This window comes from Diaporthe citri (genome assembly GCF_014595645.1).
Source record: "Diaporthe citri strain NFHF-8-4 chromosome Unknown scaffold_1, whole genome shotgun sequence".
Taxonomy (NCBI): Eukaryota; Fungi; Ascomycota; class Sordariomycetes; order Diaporthales; family Diaporthaceae; genus Diaporthe; species Diaporthe citri.
The window spans coordinates 7,698,920-7,721,481 of record NW_025064846.1 but is presented as its reverse complement, the minus strand read 5'-3'; the positions used below and the strand labels follow the sequence as shown (position 1 = coordinate 7,721,481).

At 57.6% G+C, this 22,562-nt stretch overlaps 8 protein-coding genes and 1 non-coding gene across 9 annotated transcripts; 4 read left to right on the top strand and 5 right to left on the bottom strand.

Annotated features, from left to right (window-relative positions):
• Window positions 1-2,010: 2,010 nt before the first annotated feature.
• On the top strand, window positions 2,011-2,581 carry INS49_002041 (uncharacterized protein; the record flags this gene model as incomplete). The annotated part of the gene is made up of 2 exons (XM_043162859.1): window positions 2,011-2,112; window positions 2,162-2,581. 2 exons carry the CDS (start codon window positions 2,011-2,013, stop codon window positions 2,579-2,581), a joined length of 522 nt encoding a protein of 173 aa, XP_043031365.1.
• Window positions 2,582-2,875: 294 nt separating this feature from the next.
• INS49_002040 lies at window positions 2,876-2,959 on the bottom strand. The gene has a single exon. It is a non-coding gene; the product is annotated as a tRNA-Thr (tRNA).
• A 3,085-nt stretch (window positions 2,960-6,044) lies between these two features.
• On the bottom strand, window positions 6,045-8,187 carry INS49_002039 (uncharacterized protein; the record flags this gene model as incomplete). Its single annotated transcript, XM_043162858.1, has 2 exons — window positions 6,045-6,885; window positions 7,025-8,187. The coding sequence occupies 2 exons, from the start codon at window positions 8,185-8,187 to the stop codon at window positions 6,045-6,047; spliced, it is 2,004 nt and encodes a 667-aa protein (XP_043031364.1).
• Window positions 8,188-8,435: 248 nt separating this feature from the next.
• Window positions 8,436-8,699, top strand: INS49_002038 (uncharacterized protein; the record flags this gene model as incomplete). The annotated part of the gene is made up of 2 exons (XM_043162857.1): window positions 8,436-8,613; window positions 8,671-8,699. 2 exons carry the CDS (start codon window positions 8,436-8,438, stop codon window positions 8,697-8,699), a joined length of 207 nt encoding a protein of 68 aa, XP_043031363.1.
• Window positions 8,700-9,461: 762 nt separating this feature from the next.
• Window positions 9,462-10,505, top strand: INS49_002037 (uncharacterized protein; the record flags this gene model as incomplete). Its single annotated transcript, XM_043162856.1, has 1 exon — window positions 9,462-10,505. One exon carries the CDS (start codon window positions 9,462-9,464, stop codon window positions 10,503-10,505), a length of 1,044 nt encoding a protein of 347 aa, XP_043031362.1.
• A 363-nt stretch (window positions 10,506-10,868) lies between these two features.
• On the bottom strand, window positions 10,869-13,638 carry INS49_002036 (uncharacterized protein; the record flags this gene model as incomplete). The annotated part of the gene is made up of 5 exons (XM_043162855.1): window positions 10,869-12,217; window positions 12,275-13,050; window positions 13,134-13,285; window positions 13,349-13,371; window positions 13,602-13,638. 5 exons carry the CDS (start codon window positions 13,636-13,638, stop codon window positions 10,869-10,871), a joined length of 2,337 nt encoding a protein of 778 aa, XP_043031361.1.
• A 1,043-nt stretch (window positions 13,639-14,681) lies between these two features.
• Window positions 14,682-16,402, bottom strand: INS49_002035 (uncharacterized protein; the record flags this gene model as incomplete). Its single annotated transcript, XM_043162854.1, has 3 exons — window positions 14,682-14,849; window positions 14,917-16,200; window positions 16,268-16,402. The coding sequence occupies 3 exons, from the start codon at window positions 16,400-16,402 to the stop codon at window positions 14,682-14,684; spliced, it is 1,587 nt and encodes a 528-aa protein (XP_043031360.1).
• Window positions 16,403-17,601: 1,199 nt separating this feature from the next.
• On the bottom strand, window positions 17,602-18,643 carry INS49_002034 (uncharacterized protein; the record flags this gene model as incomplete). Its single annotated transcript, XM_043162853.1, has 2 exons — window positions 17,602-18,042; window positions 18,182-18,643. 2 exons carry the CDS (start codon window positions 18,641-18,643, stop codon window positions 17,602-17,604), a joined length of 903 nt encoding a protein of 300 aa, XP_043031359.1.
• Window positions 18,644-20,852: 2,209 nt separating this feature from the next.
• INS49_002033 (uncharacterized protein) lies at window positions 20,853-22,430 on the top strand (the record flags this gene model as incomplete). Its single annotated transcript, XM_043162852.1, has 4 exons — window positions 20,853-20,920; window positions 20,994-22,224; window positions 22,280-22,293; window positions 22,361-22,430. 4 exons carry the CDS (start codon window positions 20,853-20,855, stop codon window positions 22,428-22,430), a joined length of 1,383 nt encoding a protein of 460 aa, XP_043031358.1.
• Between the last annotated feature and the right edge of the window lie 132 nt (window positions 22,431-22,562).

Here is a 22,562-nt window from a genome sequence, read left to right as displayed (position 1 = left end):
GGGAAGAGCTGTCCCCCTTTTTTGGTTCCCTTCTCCTTCTTTCTTTCTTTTCTAGAAAGGCAAGGGATGGAGGGGAGGTGGGGCCCCGGGGGGGGGGGTGAATGGGCGAGAAAGAGAACAACACTGATCGCTCCTGTTGAGTCCCCCATCTTTTACTCTCATACCACCCGCCCCGAGCAATTGCGTAACGAGGCTCAAGGCAGGCAAAGCAGGCCGTGCTGCTCCCCGATGCTCTATTTCTATCACACACAGCCAGCAACAACGACGGACGGCGTCTCTCTCTGATTCATCTGCCAGCTCCCATCTGCCCACCCCCGTGCGGGCGTCGCTGGGCTGGGCCCTTCCTTGCTCCGCCCATGTGGCTGTCCCCCTGATGAAGCTTGTTCTGCAACACCTCCCTTCCAGACCATCATGCATCAAGGGCAGACCATAACGGCACCTGCTTGGTCTACTGCAGCCTACACACCTGCTGCGCTACTACGCTGCAATCTCGTCTTATAAATGCGATCGTCCTCATCCTTGCCCCGCCTGCGGCCTCAGCCTGGATCTACGTTTGGCGCCCCAGCATCAAGTCGCATCCCCCGGACCCAACACCTGGGGCCGTCCATCATTCATGACCCACGCCCTGGCGGCTAAAAGAGCCCGGCGGCGGCGGCACCACTCCGGCTGTGACTGGAATTACGCGGCTGCGACGGCCATGTTGCCGTGCTGTCGTGATGCCCCGTCCTGTCAGCCTGTCGGCCGCATATCGTTTTACTCCCAACCGCACTATGGTCCACGTCTACCATCATTATGGAGCCCAATGGAACTGCACCATGTCCCCCAGGGTGTCAGCCCCCGCTGTTTGGCCTAACCCATCAAGCGAAGTGATGCTCAACTATAAGACGCCCATCCGGCAATCCATACTGGATGGGACAGCCTGCGTCTCACTGGCAACGCGGGTTCCCTGCCTGCTTGGACAATATCTCGGAATCTTGCCCCCATGACTTCCTCTCCGACCTTGCTGTTCTACCTAGGTATGTGCCTTGGCAGGCTTACCTGCGTCCCTTGGTTGGATAGGCACAAACAACTAGGCATCCTCCCCCAATCTTCCTCGCCCCGGCAAGCCACGCTGGTGAGACGGGACCACGCCCTCTCACCACGCAACGTGAACGGCGACTCGCCATGCCGGCCGTGCAGCACGGCTCTGTCACATGGTGCCACACGGGTGAATTGCGCCTCTAGGTATTTTTTTCCTCGTCGTCCTTGGATCATAACGGCAGCAATGGGAGCGGCTGCGCATCATGAGCGGCCGGCACTGGTGCTACAGACGCTCTGCACACGCTACTTAGTTCGCTCTCTTTGTCATTGTAGGGTGAAGCGTTGCTCGGCGCCGAGGTCGGGCTTGCGGCGAGTCTGTACTTCGACGGCCGTGCAGATGGGTCAGTGATGCTTGCGTCCGGTCGGGAACGGAGACTCTGGCACTGGCGCACACATTGCGGTCATGGCGAAGAGGAGGCATACCCATCCCCAGTCGTGCAAGTGGCGACCGAATGTCACCAGAAGAGCTTGGAGTCTTGCCCAGAAGACGTGAGCGGGTTGTCTAGGTCGTACACTCGCTCGGTTATGGCAGGCACCCAGGCCGTCGCAGCGTCTGCCGGGTGCGCCTCACCTCGAGGCGGATAGGTCGGGCACTACTAGGTAGTCTTCCCACCAGAGAATGCGAATCCGGTCTCACCCAAGCCGCTAATAGCTCTCTCCCACCGAGAGGGCAGCCGGCAGGTGACGCGACCCCAGATTGGGCCCAGGGCACGACGATTGTGGCTGCAGTGGTGTCATCCTTGCCAGCGATCGCCGCTCCACTTGGTTTCAGCTCCGGCAGCAGTATATCTAAAGTCAGTCACATAAAACAAGGCGGGCTAGGTATCCGGAAGTCGACAGCAACGTCGTCGCGGCCTTTCGACACTCGACAAACACAGCCCATTCCCAATTGTCTCCGATCCACTACGAACCCAACGGCCAGCCATCGCAATGGCTACCCCAAATGTCCAGAACCTCAAGGAGCAGAATGCAGCCTATGCCGACGCGTTCACGCAGGGCCATCTCGCCTTGCCACCGGCCAAGAAATATCTAGTCGGCAAGCCTGAGCCCATCCACCCACACTCACTCGCTTGGCATGTAGTTGACAGCTCCCACAGTGACCTGCATGGACGCTCGCATCGACCCCGTCTCGGCGTTTGGCATCTCCCTGGGCGACGCCCACGTTGTTCGTAACGCCGGCGGCAGTGGGAAGGAGGCGCTACGAAGCATCATCATCTCACAGCAGTTGCTTGGCACCCGAGAAATCATCCTGGTCAAGCACACCGGATGCGGCATGTTGACGTTTGCTAATGAGGATGCGCATGGTCTTGTTGCCGAGAGGCTCGGCGCCGCTGCCGCCGCTGAGATCGCAACGCTGGACTTCTTACCCTTCACAAGTCTGGATGATGCCGTCAACGAGGACATTGAGTTCCTCAGGAGACAGTCAGCTGTCCCCAAGGACGTGGCCATTACGGGCTGGGTCTATGAGGTAGAGACAGGCAAAGTCAGACAGTTTGTCTAAAAGGAAGCCTCGTCTCAATGTGATGGCGAGAGAACGTTAACTCGGATTAAGCCTTGCCCATAGTGCGTTACATGAACTACGAATCCATTATTGTAGAACATCACACTAGCCAGCTCTGATGTCCAGAACCTCATGTTGATAAAACACCGGCACGAGCATGACATTCTATCTAATAATCACCGGATTCAGGTTGTCATATTCAAATCAGTGTTGCAATAAAATAAATGTACTTGCCTCCCTCTGGAACCAAAGGGGGGTAAAACCTAGTTTCTCAACCACTCCCGCAAACAGGACTGCCCATTACTGGAATCGAACCAGTCACCTCATCATCGCCATGCGTGTTACTAGTGATGCGCTCTACCGATGAGCTAAACGGGCTTGGTGGCAAATTTTCTATGTTGTTCATGGCTCCAGCAATTCACGGATCTGTCTGGTCGCCACCTGATCAGCCGTACGTGCTATGTGACTGTCCCTGCCCACGATCCTCGGACGGCAAGCAGATCTATTGCCGTGCTCAATATTTGACTCGGCCGCAATACCATCCAGACTTGCCCAACTGCGTGTCTGGGCGCCGTGGCTATTGTATGACGACTTCTCGAAGCATAGCGAGGGGCAATTATTACAACCAGCTGGATTCGGGGTGGAGGGGCTGGGAGAGACACTCCACCTAGATGCCCACCTGGGTGGATAGTGTAGCGAAATGTTCACCGTTTCTCGCCGTCGAGGTTGCCCCTGACAGAATCACGGGGGGCAAACAGGGCGGAATACGGTATCCGAATGGGTTGAGAATGAATCTGGAACTTGAGCCAGGCTTGGTCGAGGCGCGTACGTCACCTCTAAGCACCAGACGCCACTGGAACACTTGGGCCCGACGTCGGGCGTGGGACGGAGGTACGATGAGGCACTGAGTGAGTAGCCTCCGGCTATTGAAAAGGCCGGGCCCGAAGGACATGGCCAATTGCGGGTATCTGACTTGGCGTCTGGACGCTGGTGGGGTTTTGAGGGGGACCAGGAGGTGTGCAAAGTGATGTAGACCAAGTCCAGGAGCGTCGGATCAGCAGTATGGACCAAACACGTATGAGAACCTCGCCGTTCCTTTTTCCAGCCTGGCTGGTGCTGGCTCCTGTATCGGTGGAGAGGAACCTTCCTCGTTCAAAAATTAGCCCGAAATGAGAACACATGTAGGGAATAGTCAGGCCTTTGTCTTTCGTCCCTATAGCCTCCCTGAAGCTGTTGCTCGGCCTCTACAGTCATGGTCGTCGAAAAATATATCTCGGGTATATTGCTATGGTTGATACCCAGGGTGATCCACCGCAAAATGGCGAACCCATCTAGCCACATCTGCTCCATAAATTGACTACCGCCGCCCTCAGCCCACTAAGCAAGGAACAAGTCCGCTCCAATTGGTGTTAGAGTCTCAGTGTTCGCCGTACAAGGTACATGTAATCCGACCAAGTGAATGGAACCCTGATCGAAGAAGACCTCACCGTCGCGGCTGATAATGCTGTCATAGACCGTGCTTTTATCGAGATACGGGGTAATGGCATGGGCCACGACGTGGATTTGGTTCCAAGGCTGTCGAGGCCCCTGTAATAGCCATGAAACAGTGTGCTTGAGGTCGACAACGCCGTGGCTGTTCGTGACATGGAGGCACCGGAGGAAGGTTTTATCCACTGGACCATACTGCAAGAGCCTTTGGGTTGGAACCCACTGTTCAAACCCGAATCCAGCACAGCACACGCAAGACGGGACGGATTCCAGATGCTTTGGGTCATGCTCACCACCCCAGTCTCACAGGTGCCTACCTGCCGGAACTGTGTCATCGGGCCCTTTTCTTGTTACCCCCTCGTATCTCTGCAGAACGGACCTCTGGAGCGCACCTGTACCCAGAGGGCGTGTCAATGCAAGGGGCAGCTCGCTAGACGTACTCCGGACCTCGACAAAGCCACCCCCAATTGACACGCTGCAGTTTTGAATGTCGAGATACGGTGGCACACCCGGCTGGTCCTCCCAGAAGAGTCTGGGGGACGAACCCATCACTGATATCTGCAAAACGCACTCGAGATCAGTCAACGAGGACACAATGTCATCAGCTGGCAACAAGTTCACAATACGGGCCCTCGGTGGCCTCAGGAGACAGTGTGCAACCACCGAAGGTGTCATTGCCGAAGAGCTAGCTGATCGGTAGGCGTATCGAGTTCGAAGTTGTTAGGGATTGATGGGACACGTCTGGGAGATTGTTAGGGTCTCGGGCTTGCTTGCCTGCCTGCCGACATAAGTCGACCAGCCAGCAGCCCGCGTCGGTGGACAGAGCAGTCCACCCCACAGCTTGCCTTCATCGGCTCAGCACAGTGCCGCAGATCCATCTTGTTGGAGAGGCTGAACTCGGCCTGCTCAGCGAGCTCTCTCGTCAGGGTGGGCTGGCAGTGGCTGGCCATTTCATAATCACGCTGACGACCAACTGGGAATAGCAAGATTGTGAATATGTCAGTTGTGTAAGACCGGCACACGCTGATTAGAGACTGACTAGAGCGTGTGTAAAGGAGTTCAGAGGTTGTAAGATGTAGAGCGGCCTCGATGAGGGTGGGGAAAGCTGTGCCTGGGTGGTGAGAGGCGATAATAAGGGCCTGGGTGGGAAGACGAAAAGGGGGGGGGGGGGATGGGCAGTCCGCTAATGTACGTATGAAGACCAGTACAGTTTATCACCGTCTGACCCCTACTCATGCTCCATACCGCACACGACATGCTTCGATAGCAGGCAACCAGCAAGACACACGACCCTCCCCCGTCTCACACAGGAACTCTGAGAATGGGTGATATTCTGTTGATACAGGACTAGTGAGCATATTTGTACACGGCCCAGGCGCTGGGGTGTCCCATCCCCGGACTCTCGGTTGGATCCACTCTCAGTACTCCCCATCTCCCTTGTCCTTCCTATATCAAATCTACCATCCAGTGTGACGCAGTAAGCCCCATCTTGTTCATCTTTATTGTGCTGGGGTTGGGTATCAACAAAGCCGCAGTGGCTTTCACCTCCACTGATCCTCTACTTCTCTCCAAATCCGTGTGATGCGTTGGGGTATCTGTGATGGTACAGGACATAGACAAAAGAAAATGGTGGCAAGGTGACCAATTGAGCAAATTTAACCACAAAAAAGGAGAATCCCAATAAGGGTGTAGTGTAAAGAGAAAGGGGGCAGAACGCCCGAACCCGGCCCAGGTCCATTTTGCCCCTTCCTGAATCCCAAAACGCCAAGTATAAAACTCCACTCCCGGATCGAACAAAGCAGACGCGACGAACGAGCAACCTGTCCCATAGACGTAAGGAAATAGGCGATGGCCATGAGTGGTGATGTGTCATCTGTTGAGCATAATCAATGAAGAAAAGGAATGGGGAAAATATCACGCGCAAAAGCACAAACACATTCCCCATCTCACCCCGTTACTCCTCTCCCAGTCACCGTCAACTTCCATCGCCTGACAGTACTATACCGCTATCTCTGTCCTGGGTGCTCTTCGCACCAGTCTCCTGTTCTGCTGGCCGCAATCGTTCTATGCGCAGCTTCATGGTCTCCTCAGGGTCCCGGTCGGCATCACCGTCTGACTGGCCATACTCGCTGTCACTGCTGGCACGACGCTGCTCGGAAGCGTGGTCCCATAGTTGCGCCCCGTCGTAGATATACGGCTGGTTACTTTCCTCAGGCACTGCACGACCGTCGACGTCAAACTCGCTGACCCTGACCTGATAGTCCAGGGCCCTCTTCCCTTCCCTGATGAGCTCTTCGGTCCATCCGAGACATCTTTTCAGGCTTTGGTTCATCTTCTGGCTATCGACAAGAAGCTGTTGATGCTTCGAGAGGTCGACTTGGAGGCGCTTCTCGTCGCGCTTCCTTTGCTGGGCGTCCCTCATCGCGATGGTGCTAGGGCTCATCTGCGCAGATCCTGCAGAGTCTGACTCTGACAACTCGGACTCGCCCGTGGATTCGTCGTCGGGCTCCGTCCCAGAGTCCTGGTTCAGGTCTGTCAGGCCGAGGTTGTTCAAGGGGCCTTCTGGGGCCTCACTGGCGGTGGAAGTCGAGGGGATGCGGGACGAGGCGGCAGTGTTGGCAGACGAGAGCCGACCGGCCCTTGTCAGCCGCTTGTACCGCCGCAGCTCGTTGGTCTGTTTCCGCAACTGCCGCTCTAGAGTCCGGTTGATGGCTTCCAGGGACGCATTCGTTATCTGCAGGTCTTGCACTTTCCGCTCCCTCCTAGCGTTGGCAACCAGCTCGTTGAGTGGGTCATTTCCACTGGCCGACTTTGGGCTAGCCAGGCCAGATACCACGGAGTCACTTTCATCCTGGCTGCCGGCCAGCTCATCGGCGGCCTCGAGCACGGATGCCATAGAAATAGCCGGGTTTGAAAAGGTCAGGGGCGATGGCAAGGGCGAGCTGGCGGGCGTACTCGAAGCCACGGCGCGTGGCGCCGGTGGAGCTTCTGCCACCAGGCTTCCTGAGCGCGAGTGCCCAGGCGCCCTCCTGGGAGCGGCCTCCGCGCTGACACGCCTCAAATCGTTGGAGTTGGACCGGGCCTAGCTGAGGTGCAGACGTGATCATACTGCGCCTCTCAGCTATCGAAGGGCCGGCCGAGGGCTGGGACTGGTACTGGGACTGGGACTGAGGCTGAGGTGGAGGTGGCGGGTAGCCTGTGGCCTTGGCCGGCGATGGCATCCTCTGTGACGACGGAGCTGGTGACTGGGACCCAGCACCGTGCTTGCTGGAGGTCATTCTTGAGTTGGCCGAGTGGGCAGAGCCAGACCCGGACTTCATCAAGCTGGGCTGTAGGTCGGGAGAACCATTGGCGTACATGAACTTGCTGGCCAAGGAGTCTGGTGTCGAAGAGGCGAGAGGCGGCGAGAAGGGCGCGGACGGGACCGAGGTGGGAGGACTAGGTTTTGGAGGCAGATTGTTGCCGTTGGCGTAAAAGAAGGTCGGGCCCTTTTGCGGTAGTGCTGGCCTGGGGCCAGGAGCAGCGGCTTGGGCGGTCCTGGAGGCATCGCTGGCATAGAAGAACTTTGATTCGCGCGGGGTGGGAGCCGTCTCACTCCTCTGCAGAGCACCAGTGCCAGCATCGGAGTCGAGGGCAGTGCCGGAGATGCCCAAGCCTGACCGCGTCTCCCAGTGATCGGCGGCTGCGGCGTCTGCCGGGGATGGGGACGCATTGGCACTTGTGACGCGGCTCTGGCGGGAGCCAGACCTTGGAGTAGCGTTGTTCTGAAGGGCGGTAGTTGTAGCATGGCTGGCATGGCTGGCATGGCTGACGACAGAGGAAGGGCGAGTAGACCTCCGAGGAACAGGAGTGGCAAGAGTGACAGTCTGCCGCTGCGAGGCCGAGGCCGAGGTGGAGGCGGTAGAGGTGGGAGCGGGTTTGCCGGCGAGCTTCGGGGTGACGGGCAGGCGTTTTGCGAGGGAAGGGGGGTGGAGGGGTGGAGGGTGGCGTGAGGACGTGGTTGAGGCCGAGGCTGAGGTTGAGGGCGCGGCGGTGGAGGAGCGGTCGTAGGGCATCCTGCCGGAGGAAGAGGCGGGCTCTTTGGAAGAGGAGGTTCGGGAGGTGTGTAAATTCCTCATCGTGTTGGTAGCATCTTGTCGGGTGAAAGGGGAGGGAGTCCGCGTAGGGGACAAGGCTGAGGCTCGACTTCAGGAGGAGCTGGAGGGTGGTGGTGGCAGAGGTCGGTGAAGGGCGTTTAGGGGCAGCGAGGGCTCCCAGTGCAGTCAGTCCGTGCCGAGAAGGAGAGGGAAATGCGGGTCGAGGCGGGTGCGGGTGCAGGCGCGGGTGCAGGTGCGGGTGCAGGTGCAGGCTGTGATTGCGGATGCAGATGTCGAAGTCGATGCCGGCGTCGAAGTCGGAGGTCGAGGTCGATGTGGGTGTCGGTTTCGGTATCGGCGTTGGCGTTGGCGTTGGCGTCGGCGTCGGCGTCGCACGGGATTGGAGCAAGGCGAGGCTGGGCTGTCAGAGTGCGAGTGTGGCGTGGGGCGTGACGGGCTTGAGTGAGGGTGAGTGATGGGATGCTGCCGAGAGAGGGATTGGTGTTGTTGATCTTGTTGCTGCAGGAGTGGTCGCGATGGTGTTCTGGTCCTGAGATTGGCGATGGGGTCGAGGGCTGTTTGTTGTGGGGAAGATGCTAATTGGGTTGATTGGGAGGGAGAGAGAGACTCCCATGCGGCATGTGTGGACGTGGTGGACGTGACTGTCCAGAGCCGAAATGCAGCCCCACCACAATAAAGGCCAGGCTAAGTTCCTGCCGTCGCCCCAGCTCCCGGCCTCCAACCCCCGAACCCCCCTCGCCCAGGAACCACGGGCGGATTGAGCTGGTTAATAAGCAAATAGCCCAGGCATATCATCATGTCAACGTGCTGTGTAGAATGCGTCTGCTGCAAGGGGTCTATATCATGTATTGCAGATGCCATGTACTGTGCTGTATACCTGGGTACGTAAACATGTAAACAAGCCCTGTTGCCGCCAGCGCTTTGAGTGGCTCCTCGCCTGCAGCAAATGTCAATGTTTTGTTGCAGGTGCCGTTATTAGCGTGCGCACTGTGTTGGCAACCGCACACGTGGTCGTGTCTCACACAGTGTTCACCCTGTCAGAAAGGAGGCACCAAATGCATACGCTTCCCGCTGCCGTAACCCCTGACCCATACCGCCTTGTTTTAATCCCATTCTGCCATCCCAAGGGACCCTTGATACGCGTAGTGGGGCTCCCTCGGATCGCGGTACCCAATCGACTAGGTAATCTACTAGGTACCTGTGTAGTTACCTGTGTCGACGCACAACCACACTTGTTACCTAGTCCGCGCCATACCCAACAGCAAATACATACACGCACAGGAAGAGACACCACGATGGCTCTCATCGGCATCTCGCTGATAGTCGCCTCCGTCGTGCTCTTCTGCCTCCGGCCGCCAGCATGGCTGCCGCTTCCAAATCTTGTCGCCAGCTTCCGTCATCAGAGAGCGAGGGTCGACAACCCACCGACACACGACACGCCCCTCCGCGATGCTGCTGACGCTGACTCTGACGGCGACGTCCATGACGACGGTCAAGCTACCCCCAAGGCCAGCGCAAGCACGACAGACCCCGCCCATTCCGTCCCCAGCTTCTCGCTGTCCGAACCTCTACCATCGGCCTCGGCCTCGGCCTCGCAGCCTGCCACCACTTCCTCAGCAGGAACCGGCCCCTCTCCTCCTCCTCCGCCAGCAATCAAGCCGCCAACTCCGTCCGACCTGATGCCTCCGCCCCCGCCCCGGCCCCGGGCCCCGGTATCCCCATCGACTGTCGGTCCTTCTCCTGCCGCCATGGCGCCTCCTCCGGTCCCCACGACACAAGCACGCCGCATACCGACCCTCGCCCCGGCGGCGGGGAACAGCTCTTCTCTCCGCCCCTCACCCGCGCCCTCGCCCTCGCCGAACCGCTCCCTCCCAATCCCCAGCCGCGCCCCCCGCACCTCTACCCTCGCGCCGCCGCCCACACATTCCTCGATACCCACCAAGCCCTCCAGGCAGGTGCACCTGACACCAGGCCACTCCCCGATGGACTGGGCCCGTCTGGCCCAATCCCCGACATCTGACCTGCGCGGCCTGCCTCCCTCCACCCCATACCTCCGTGTCACGCCCTCGCAGCTTCGCCAGATGACCGGCCGCAAGGGCAAGGACGCCTGGTCCGTCTTTTCCGGCAAGGTCTACAACATATCCCCCTACATCGGCTTCCACCCCGGCGGTGAGGCGGAGCTGCTCCGCGGCGCAGGTCGTGATGGCACCCGCATGTTTGCCGAGGTCCACCCTTGGGTCAACTATGAGACAATGCTGAGTGCTTGCTTGATAGGCGTGCTGGTGGACGAGCATGAAGTCGAGCACCGTGTGGGAAAGGCAATGGAGGAGATGGACTAGCCCGCCCCGACCGCCGCCGTTGTATCCACAAAAGAGTTATTTCTTCCTGTTCTTCTTCTACATCGGGGTTTCGAGTACCACCGGTGGTTCTCCCACGTTGCCAGATAGTTTCTCGGTTTGAATGCGAAGATGCCAGCTATAGCTAGACAGACCGCTACACGGCGGCAATAGATACCCCCCGACAACAACCCAAAGAACCAACTCGGAAGGCAACATGACCAAAACCGCAGCAAGTTCATGGGTAAAAAAGAATAGAAGGTAAACCAGTTGCACTTCAAGCACCCCCCCCCCCGCCTCCCAAATCCTTTCGGGCCTCAACCAGCCATGTGCCACTTTTCTGCAACGCGGCGAGATGCTCTGTCCTCACCTGCGCCTGCCAAATCTGAAGTTCAGCCCATCATCGCTTTCATCGTCCTCTTCATCGCTCTCCTCCGCCGTTGCCCTCGCTGAACGTACCGCCCGCCTCTTGGCTGGCTTCTCCGCCGCGGGCAAGCCCACAGCACTCCTCTTCTGCGACTTCGACGGCAGGGCTTGCGTTTCGTTCCGCGTCTTCCGCGCTGCCGCCTGGCTCTGTCTCGTAGCTGCCTTGCCCTTCTTGCTCCTCGCAGGCTCACGGTCAGCGTCCATCTCCATGACGTCGGGCAGCGAACTGTTATCGTTGCCAGCGTCAGCCTCACTGTTACCGCTGTCATCACTCCCAATGGCATAGCTGTCTCTCTCCTTTGCTCTGCTTGTTGGCCGCTGGCTACGCCCCACTGTCGGTCTAGGCCCAGCCTCGTCCTGGCTGTTCGCCGCCTGGCTCGTACCCTTGCTCCTGCGGCCTTGTGCGCCTCCATCCTCAAGCCAGTAGTCGTTACCAATGCCGTGCACTCTTACTCGAGCTGGCTTGAGCGACATTATCACCCTCTGCTGCGGTCTTCCAGCAGTCTCGCCCTGTTTGCGGAACTTCTTGAAATTCTTCCGCCCGTTCCATCGTGGGTCCCACCGCCCCTCCTGGATATCCTGCTCCCGTGTTCGGTGTTCCTGCGGCCGCCGAATGTTCATGGGTTCCACGAGCGTTAGCCGCCGTATCGCTTCGTAGTCGATGTCACCGTCCCGCAACTCCCGTGCCAGGCGTTCGCGCTCCGCCTGCGCGTTCGCTTCCTCCTCCTCCCGATACTGGATAGCAAGATCGAGAATATCCTCGTCTTGACGGACATTCTTGTTGCCTTTCCTTCCGCCGGCTGCTGCCTTGCCTCGGCCACTGCCCCTCTGTTGTTGAGGCTGAGGCTCAGGCGCCTCATCTTGCTCCGGCGGGGGCGTTTGGTCCTTTGGTGGGGTGTTTGCTTCGGCAGCCTCGAGGCGGCGACGCTTGATGGCTGCAGCCGTGGGTGCGACGTCTTCCATGATGTCGCGATCGGGTTCTGAAAACGGCCGCTTGCGCTGCGACAGGGTTGCGACAGCGGATACTTCTGCCGGCTGCGTCATGAACATTCCCTGGGATGTCTCTGTAGCTACGCTGAGTCGGGACGCAGGATCGAGCTCCTCCTCGTCTTCGTCTATTCCAGTGTCGAAGCCCTTGAATCTACTCTTGGGAGCACGGCGGTCTCGCCTGCGCGTTTTGGGTGGTTGCGGCGGCGAGTCCTCGATGGCGACTCCCTCCCTGGCTTCGTCAACGTCCATTGGTAAATTATTGTTTTCGCTGTTGGCGGCCTGATTTGGAAATTGCCCGGCTGACATAAAAGGCTGGTCAGACATCTGCGAGTTTATCAGGCACAGTGCATACTTACCTTGCTCCGGCTGGGTCGAATCGAACTCCAACGGCCGTCTCAGTTGGCTCGGATCAACATCGAGGATGGCAGGGAGGAAGTCTCTCGGCTCGACCGGACGATGATCCAGCCGCAGCGCGACCTGATTGTAGAAGCTCAGATACCACTCCGCTTTCTCATGGTCGGGCGGGGGCGTATAGCGCACTACTACAACGCCCTTGCCTTCACTGCCATCCTCGAACTCTCCCAGGCCTTTCTCTCCAGCAATCCCTTTGACATAACGTATGAACTCGTCGGTACTCGTGAGGCCCGGTACCACTTCACTTAGGAGAGCTTTTCCTTTGCCACTCGTAATGGCAGGGTGCAACTCTTCGAAGCGCTTTCTTTCGTAGAAGACGAAAGTGTAACCGTCGAAAATGTTCCGTCGTCTCTCATCAGGCGCAAAGAAGTCATCCAGTCGGTCAGCGCCCGGGGCATCGGCCTTTGGCGGCAGGTATCGCATAGCCTCGGGCCAGTTCGCATCGAAGTCCATTTCCAACGCACTGAGCTGGACACTGTCCACATCTCCAGCCCTCGGCGTGGCTGCTTCGATGATGGCCTCCATGAATCCCTCAACCACGATATACTTGCCAGTAATGAGCGCCTGTAGCACCTTGGACGTGTTGCGCCTCTTGCTGACGACGTGTGTGGTGTTGATATGGTCATACTCCGCGATGTACTTGACATCGAAAGGCTCGATTTTCTGGCGGACGACAGCCCACGGGTCTGTTTCCAGCTCCGTTTTACTAAACGAAAAGCTGAGAACGACCGGGTGCCACGTTATGCTTGGAGATTACGTCAGGCAGACAGTTTCGATCGACCAGTGTTGCAGGTGGCTCACCGGAAGGTTTCTCGATAATGGCCGAGCTTAATCTCGTTTGCATCCTTGATGAGGTTGAATCGCTCGCCCTTGATCTGCTTCCCGTTGACCAAAGTACCTATTTTTGTCTTCAGATCCTCGACGGTGACGAGCGATCGCTTCTGAGGGTTGGTCTACAAGAATGTGAATTCAGGGCCAAAATGACGCTCAAGCCTAGGGCTGGCTCGGGTACATACACCATCGCCCTCGGCTACCAGGGCTACCTCAATCGTCAGGTGCTTTCTCGAGATGGTTTTTTCTTGGACGACGAAACTCCCAGCTGATAGAGATGTCAGAAAGCTGGCTGAAGAAACAAGGCATGGATCATATGAGTACCCTCGCCATCCTGAGAAGTTCGGCCGAACAGGTAGCGCTTTCCTGGGGAAAGCCAAAGCCTTCGACCTACAGAGGTTTAGCCATGACGGACATGCTGCCGAGTGGTCTACAAACCTTGGAAAACGTCGCCATCGCTCTCAAGAATCCACATGGTGGTAGGATGCCGACGGCACTCCGCGGTGGGGTGGTTCGTTGCAGTGGGCGTGGGAAGAGGATTGGGGCCGCGTGCTATCCTCCAGAATCAATTAACATTCAGACAACATGTCAGCTGCCGACAAAAGAAAGAGAGAGAAGAAAAAAAAAACCACCATCTGACTGCGAAGACGGGCCGGCAGAGGTAAATGGGCTGGGACTTGAGTAGGACGAGCATCGGTCTGCTGCTGCTGCCTGGGTTTGTTCCCAATCTTTGTAGTCGGATTTCCAAGGGAAACGTCACAGGCATCGGGATGTCGCGTCACAAACCGCGACAGATTCCCCGGATTCAGCTGCTCACCCAAAGTGGGGACACTCAATCCCACGCTGTCACGTGCACCCTCATAAGGTAAACCTCGGATAATGACCGCCAACTATTGGTGATTATTCTTCGTCTTTTATCTCATCCGCCCTTTCATTGACTTTGTTTTTCTCCTTCGGGAGCCGGTTACCTTGTAGAAGACGGCGGGGAGAAGGGGTTTGCGCCAAGGAATCGCGTGAGAGGGCAGTCGAGACTCATGCTAAGAAAGCCATGAATATGCCTTTACTATATTTGATCTAACAGAAGTGGCTTTGTGCACATTGGCTTTTGCTTTGCATCGGTTTGTCTGTTGTGGTGCGGAAGGAGCGTTTCGGGGTTAGAGAGGGGTGTTTTTAAGGAGCCATTTTCTTAGCAACCAGAGTGGGGAGTTTCTCCTCCTCTGCACATCAATACAACCCATTCTTCCTCACTGTCCACCGTTCGAATAAAATAAATAGGCTTGCTTGTCTTTACTCTAAAACCGCGCCGTACATTTCCGCCCGCCACACATCATTAAACTGGCCTGGTGGCGCACATCTCGCCTCGTGCAAGTAATGTTCAGGGTCGGGTGATCTGGCACCTTGGGAAGTGAAGAGAATGGGGCTAGTATCCCTTGCCTTGACTGGGTACAACTTGTGGCCCTGCAACTGCCCGTAGAAGCCCCAGCCTACTGGGACCATCGCGAAATCGCGAAGCCCGCTCTATGCAGTGGCCGGAGCCTCGCCGGTGGGGCTTTCCGAGTGCGGGTGGTGTTTGTGCTTCTTCTTGCGCTCTTCTCTTTCCTTCTCCTTCTCCTTCTTAATCGTGGCCTCTGCTACGAGCTGCTCAAAGGCCATGAAGTCACCTTCTTCTTCGGGCGATCGCTGAGCCTGTGTGGGGTTGTCAGTCAGTATGGCTCGCGCCCGGCGGACAAGTAGCGGGGCGAGTGAGACTTACCTTGGCGCAAATCTCGCCAATGATGACCATGGCCTGCGCTCGCTCCAGCCTCTTTGCCAACGGAATCTTCTTGTCGTTCAACACGGCATCGCAAACCTCGCGCAGCACGCTCTGGATCTCAAACTTGCTTCCCCGCCACGCCGCATTCAGGATCTTGCCCGTGACCCGTCTCTCGTACTCCATCTTCCTCTCGTCGCTCCACTCCTCGCCGCCCTTCTCCTCCATGCGTGCCATCTCCTCCATCGTCTGCTGTGCGTCAATAGCGCTCGAGATGGTATTCCATGTCTCCTTCACGATGGTCCCCTTGTCCTTCATCCGCCCAAAGAAGCCGCCGATCCCGAACAGCTTCTGCGACTTGAGCAGGTTTGTGCCCTTGGCTAGGTACGTCTGGCCGATGGCGTGTAGGATGTCCAGGCCGAACGATTCCATCTTGAGGTTCTCCACTTCCAGCCGTATCTTCTCCTGGAATGCCCTTGTCACGTCGGCACCCTTGTCTGTCTCTGTCCACACTGATATGCGGTCCAGCAGCTTCTTGGCCAACATATCCACGCGCTCCTGGCGCACGCGTGTCCTTTCTCTCTCGTACTCGGCCAGCTTCTCCCGTTGCTCCTTGGTCAGGCCGGCCTTCTTCTTGTCCTTGTCCTTCTTGTGCAGCGACGAGTCGCCCTGGGCATCCGAGGTCACGGTGGTGTCGTCCGAGGGGCGGTCCATGATCGCGGGCCGAATCGGGATCTTGTACTTATTCGGGGTCGAGGTGCCGCTGCCGGGCGCGGGAGATGAGGTGCGGGAGGGAGCAGTGCCGGAAGGCGATAGGCCGGGTGACACTGCGGGTTTGTCGCTCGTTGTCGCAGGCTTTTCCCCAGCGGTAGCGTCCTGTTCCACCTTGGCAGTCGGAGGGGATGCATGCTTCTCGCCCATGCCATCGACGTTTGCTGTGGTCTTCATGCTCTCCTTGGTGGCCTCTGAGGTCCCGGGGAATTCGGGGTCGTCCTCGGCGGCGGCGGCGGCGGCGGCTGCTGCTGCTTCCTCCTCTTCGGTCATGCCAGTGATGTCCATGGTGGTGGTAAGATCTTTCATCAGGCCGATCTCGCCGATCCAGTCCACGAATGCATCGCCGCCGAAGATGCTGGTGAAGAACTCGGCGGGGTCGGCAAAACCCTCCTGCGGTTTGGCATGGTCTTTTCCAAACTTGTCGTAGGCCTTTCGCAGGTCCGAGTCGGACAGGACCTGGTAAGCCTCGCCTATGGCCTGAAATTTCTCGTGGGCGGAGGGGTCGTCGGGGTTCTTGTCTGCGAGGCAAAGCGAGGATTAGCAGGCGTGGTGTCATAGGGAAGCACAAGACGACAACGACAAGCGCTGCGGGCAGTGGCTGGCACATGCCTGGGTGGTGGACCATGGCCATCTTGCGATAGGCCTTCTTGATCTCCAGGTCCGTCGCCGTCGGCTTCACGCCGAGCGCATCGTAGTATGACGTATCGACAACCATGGTGCTCGGGGTTGCTCAAAGCTGTAGTCAAATCAGGGCGCAAAAGATCAAAAGGATAACGCCAGAAGCCGGTGCGGCAGCACAGTGCCTGGGTATCTAGGTGAGGTGTCTAAGGGTTCGTCTGGTCGGGTCTGGGCTGCTGGGTGCGAAATCTGGGATTTCAGCAGAGGAAGTGAGGCACCCGCCCGACGCGGCTTGGGTGTGAATTTACCTTAGGGGCCGGATCTAGACTTGCAAGGTTGCGGCCTGCCCCACGCCACGCCTCCAAGATCCAGTCACTGCAGGGCTGAGCGAGGTCTGGCGCGACACAGCCTGCAGTGACAGCCTGAACAGCCAGACAGCTTGAGCTATTTGACTTGACCACCTTCCGAGTAGACTGCCAGGCCCGGCCCCTGCCCGAACTCGCATGGCACATGCTTACCCAGCACCTAGGTTTTGTAGCGTGCATCAGGATATGGCTCTGGTGCTGCCAAGACCAAGCGAGAACCTTCCAAGGATCCTCCCTACGTGGCCTGGTCTCCATCAAAAGCCACCCTCTCCCACGATGCAAAAATGCGTGCGAATACTACCTACTAAACACAACGGTCAGCAACAGCCGTCCACGCGTTCATGGCCTCCCGGACTCGGGCTGCAGTACCAAAGTACATTTTCTGCTTTGTACCTAGCTCACCTGCGAGTCAGGCACATTGCACTTCTGCATGCCCACTGAGGGCACTCACGAGATACTTGAATCCAGATTGTTCTCATTTCACCGTCTACATGGATGAGCCTCCTCTCGGTGTGCTTGTCTGTTTACACAGTACGAGACTGCAGAGAAGATGTACAGCCACGTAGGCCCCGCCACTGGGGCCCTGTCATGGGCGTCGAGAGGTTTCTTCCTGCCTGCGCAGCCCCGAGACATGCCGGCACTGGCACGTAGCAGCTCACCGTGATGCGTCACAGAAATCGGATTGCTGACGACAACCCGTCGCCAACTCAAACATTCACTCGGGTTCTGTGAGAACGCAGCGCCTGGGACCCAAGACAGTCGCTCGCAGCAGTTGAAGGAAGACACCGTGTGTCATTGCATGTCTAGCGTTCTGCAGATAGGTCCTTTCGCAGGAATATGTGGAGAAGGAACATCTATAACCCCGTCCCACCTCTCACAATTTCCCGGGGACAGGCACTTCATCTCGACCAGGGCCGTGTTGCGTCGCGCCCTACTGGCCACCTGCAGCCTTCATCCTCTCGAAACACTGCCTGTACGCGTCGTGGATCTCAGGCACCTCGTACCCGTACTCCTTGAGCTTGCTAATGAGCTTGGTGTGGTCCAGCTTGCAGTTGCTTCGGCCGGCCTTGATGACCTTGGCCTGCTCCTCCAGGGTGAAGTTTTTCCACGTGTAACCCGGCCTGACAATGTCCCGGAATAGCGTGAGAACCTCGTTGTGCGAGATGGCGCCAGGGTTGGTGAAATTGTAGATGCCCGTGTCGCCATGCTCGGCCAGAAGAATCGATGCGGGCAGCAGATCGTGCAAGATAGTGTTGCTGTTGGGGATGTCGACGACGCGGTCATACTTGGCGATCTTGGTGACGAAATTGCGAGGGTGAAGGTCGTCAGAGACCGGCATACGCAACCGCAGAATGAGGCAGTTGGTGTAGTACTTCATGACCTTCGCGCACGAGTCAGCGAGCCAGCCAGCCAGCGGGACCCGTCATATCATCCTTGGCTCGCACCTGGGGGGGCGGGTGGCGGGTGAGGTGCTGGAGGTGTATGGTGACGTTGCTTGCGACTCAACTCACCTCTTCCACGTGTGCTTTGGTCTCAGAGTAGAAGCTGCCGGCGAAGTTGGCCGGGTCGGTCTCGGTGTAGCCGGGGCCGTCCCAGGGGTGCTTCTCGTCGTACTGGTAGATGCAGCCGGTTGCGAAGACGGTGCAGTGGATGCCCTTGAGATAACAGCAGTCGGTCAGGTTGAGAGTGCCAATGACGTTGGATCGCATCGTCTCCTCCTTGTGGTCCTCGCACCAGTCGACATTGGGACGACCCGTGCAGCCGGCGGCGTTGAGCACATGGGTCGGCTTGACCCGGTCGAGCTCCTGCAGGACCTCCTCGCGGTTTTGGTTGCGGACGACGGTGGTGTGCACATCCTTGCCCTGCTTCTCGAGGATGTCCTTGAGGTGGCCAGCAACCCAGCCCTCGCCTCCCCAGATGAGGAAGCGGTTGGCCTTGGAACCGTTTGTCCCGTTGGTGCCGTTGGTAGCCATCTCCAGTTTCTGAGTCGCCGCGGTGCCTGCGGTGCCTTGAACTATGTATAGATAGTGCGGTGGAGGAAGCCTGCCCGTGTAAGTGGGGTGGGTGGTGTGTGGGTAGCCGGCTTGAGTGTTGAGATGACGGGCTGGACTTGCGGGAGAAGGGCACCACGAGAATGCCAATCAGCGTGAAGGTGTGTGAGGGACGGAGGGAGACGAAGAAACGGAAGGTAAGAACCAGCAGCCAAGCAGGCTGATGATGAAGTTAAATAGGATCAAGGGGCATGTAGGCCAGCTAAGCTCAGCAAGGGAGGGTCTCGACTAACGAGTCTCGACGTCCCTAGATTTAATTCAGATGTCAGCAGAGTCAGAGTCAGGCTAACCCAGGGACGCGCCCACGCTATTGGAGCTGCAGGGCTCTGGAAGGAGGGGGGGGTTGGACGGGCAGGGGCCGTGGCCCGTGGCCCGTGGCTGCAGGTGGAGGATGGACGGACAAGCTGCGGGAAGCCAGGGATCGATCTCCATGCTCCTGTGGCAGAGTGTGGTGGCATCCGGGTGTCTCTGTATCTGGGGTGGCATTGCATTGACAGTCCGCAGGGTTTTCTGCGGCGCTGAGTTGCCCAGAAGACAAGGCACCTGGGTAGTCTGTCTCCATTTGCTTCTGCTGCTCGACAAGATCCCCAAGAGAGAAGGCGCAGTTGAGGGCAGCGTGATGAAGCCATGCACGCCATGCCATCATGTCTTGGGATGTTGTCTCAGGGTAATGAGACGAGGTGTTTGGGCATCGCAGTGTTAATGGACAAGTTCCATCTGCAAGTTGGGCGATCTTCTTCGACCTGCATATGACACCTGCATACCTACCTAGATATTGTCGCGCGCGCGCGCGCACACACACACACACACACACACAGCCCGAAAGAGACCACCGCACTACCGTACCCGACGGGCCTGGGTGAGGCAGGTAAAGCAAGAAGGAGCTGGGGGCATAACACAGGACACCACAGGATACGACATGACAGTGCTTACACCAGGGTCGTCGTGGTTTGATTGCGTGTTGTGCATTGCGTGGCACATGGGCAGCCATGTGCGCATGGCCCATAGTCCGTGACATGGACAGGGGGGGGCTAGAGCGGGCAGCTGGCTCAATTGGGCTGGACCCTTCTTCGCTGTCTGGCCTGTCTGGCTGGAAAAAGGCCCTTGACCGCCTATGCCGTCTGAACAGGCTCGATTCAGGGGTCCAGGACGGCCTCTTTGACCAGGCCGAATCCAGCCGCAGGAAAGATGAGTGAGTAAGTGTGTTTTCCATTTTCCAGCCAGCCTGCCCAAACCGTCTGGCTCGTGGCACCCTACGCAGAACATAAAAACATGAATACCTAGGTACCTAGGCACGCCGTTGAGCCGGTATTTGACCACTCCACCACTACCAACACCAACACCAACCTGTGCTAAGTGGATGGTGCAGTACCTTGGTAGATACCTCTACTATGCTATACATGTCGTGATGCACACTAGGTAGTACCTAGTGGGCAGCATGCAGTCGGACGAGGCGGGTATTCACACATTTGCTCGATTACGGCGCTGATAGCAACCTGAGTAGTGATATGTCAAGGTCTATCGATCTGTTGTCCTCTACCTAGGTGTATGGACAGGTATGTACCTAGGTACCTGACCTAAGATGGGCAGGTGAACGGGCCAACTCCTGGGCGCTGGGCGGTGGACGCCCCACATTGGAACTGACTAACCAGCTGCTTTGCTCTGCTGCTCCATTGGAAAATTAGTGTGCCGCTCCTTCACCTCCTGGCCAAGATTTTCTTCATCAAATCTTGGACGCGCTACCCCGTCCTGCCCGTGCCGTTCTGTGCGTGTGTGCGTGTATGTGTGTCTTGTCTGTCTTGTCTGTCTTGTCTGCCATCTGTCGTGTGTCCGTGGCCTGTCACCATCGACTCTATTTACTCCAGTCTCCTTCTTCTCTCACTTCATGTTGTGACCTACCATCCCCACGCCCCTACCCCCAAAAGGTCTCATCATCGTCATCATTCCCCATCGACTGTCGCCGTCGCCGTCACCAACCCCTCCCCCAAGCAACACCGACTGACCCCCTTCCCACAAAATCCTCATCCTGCCCGCTCAACCACCCTGCCCGCTGCCCATTGACCACAGCATCTTCCTGCTTCTCCGCCTCCACTGCCTGGCCATCTCTGACCGTCGTTGACCGACCCTCAACATGGGCGCCGCAAAACAAGCTCTCTACTTCCTTTTCCACCCCATCCAACTCCGCAGCATCATACAATGGTGAGCGAGCCAACGCTGCCGGCTTCCCGCCTGGCTATCTGCCCCTCGCTTCTAGGCTGACTGTCTGTCACAGGAAAGTATGGCACGACCCCGTGCACCATCGCGACCCCAGCAAGGAGACCCCAACAGAGGCGTCATGCTTCAGGTTCCTCAACATGACTTCCCGCAGCTTTTCCGCCGTCATACAAGAACTCAATCCCGAGCTCCTGATGCCCATCACCCTCTTCTACCTTGTATTGCGTGGCCTCGACACCATCGAGGACGACATGACTCTCGACGTCGAGACAAAGGAGCCTCTGTTGCGTGATTTTCACCAAAACATGCTCATTGATGGCTGGACTTTCACCGGCAACGGGCCCAACGAGAAGGACCGCGAGCTACTGGTACACTTCGATGATGTGGTCGCCGAGCTCAAGAAGACCAAGTTGGAATACCGCAACATCATCGAGAGCATCACTGAAAAGATGGGCAACGGCATGGCAGACTTTGCACTCAATGGCGAGCTGAACAAGGACGGCGTCACTTCTATTAAGGACTACGAGCTGTACTGCCACTACGTCGCAGGTCTGGTCGGCGAGGGTCTGACCCGGCTTTTCGTCCAATCCAACCTTGCCAACCCCGCGCTCAATGAACGGCCAGAGCTCACCGAGTCCATGGGCCAGTTCCTGCAAAAGGTCAATATCATCCGCGACGTTCGCGAGGACCATGACGAGGGCAAGAAGTGGTGGCCGAAAGAGATCTGGAGCAAGCACGTCGACAAGATGGAAGACCTTTTCAAGCCGGAAAACCGGCAAAAGGCACTCTATTGCGGGTCGGAGATGGTTCTGAACGCCTTGAAACATGCCGACGAATGCCTTTACTACATGGCCGCGGTCAGGGAGCAGAGCGTGTTCAACTTCGTGGCCATTCCCCAGTCGATGGCAATCGCGACCTTGGAACTCGTTTTCATGAATCCTGACATCTTCGACAGAAACATCAAGATCACCAAGGGTGACGCTTGCCAACTGATGATCGAGTCGACGCAAAACCTCAGAGTTGTGAGCGACGTCTTCCGGCGCTATGTCCGGAAGATACATCAAAAAGCCGACCCGAGAGACCCCAACTTCCTGGCCATCGGCATCCAGTGCGGCAAAATTGAGCAGTTCATTGAAAGGATATTCCCCACCCAAGACGTCAACAAGTTGTCGGCCGCGGATAAGGCCAAGACGGTCCAGCGGGAACGCGAGGAGGCGGTGGACAAGACTGAGGCCATGTACCTTATCCTGGCTGTCCTCATCGTTCTGGTATTCGTTGGGGGCTTGATGGTATGCTGATGCCCATCTCCTTTGGCTATCGGGCTAGCTTACTGACGCATTACAGATTGCACTGGCGTGGTTCTTGGGGAGCCAGGTTCGACAAGATCACCGACAACCTCGAGTGGTCCAAGCTCTTCCCACCCAGCTCGCCCGACCCACTGGTTGCACCAGCGCCAGGTGGCGCGCCGACCACTGGTGGGCACGAGGAACTGTAATGACATGACAGCGCTTTTGGCGCTGATGAGGGAATGTAAAATGACGACACGTTACGTGAATACTGGTATACCAAGGCTCGACGGAACCGGTATACCAAAACTCGACTCGTTTGCTGACGACATGAGCTTTGA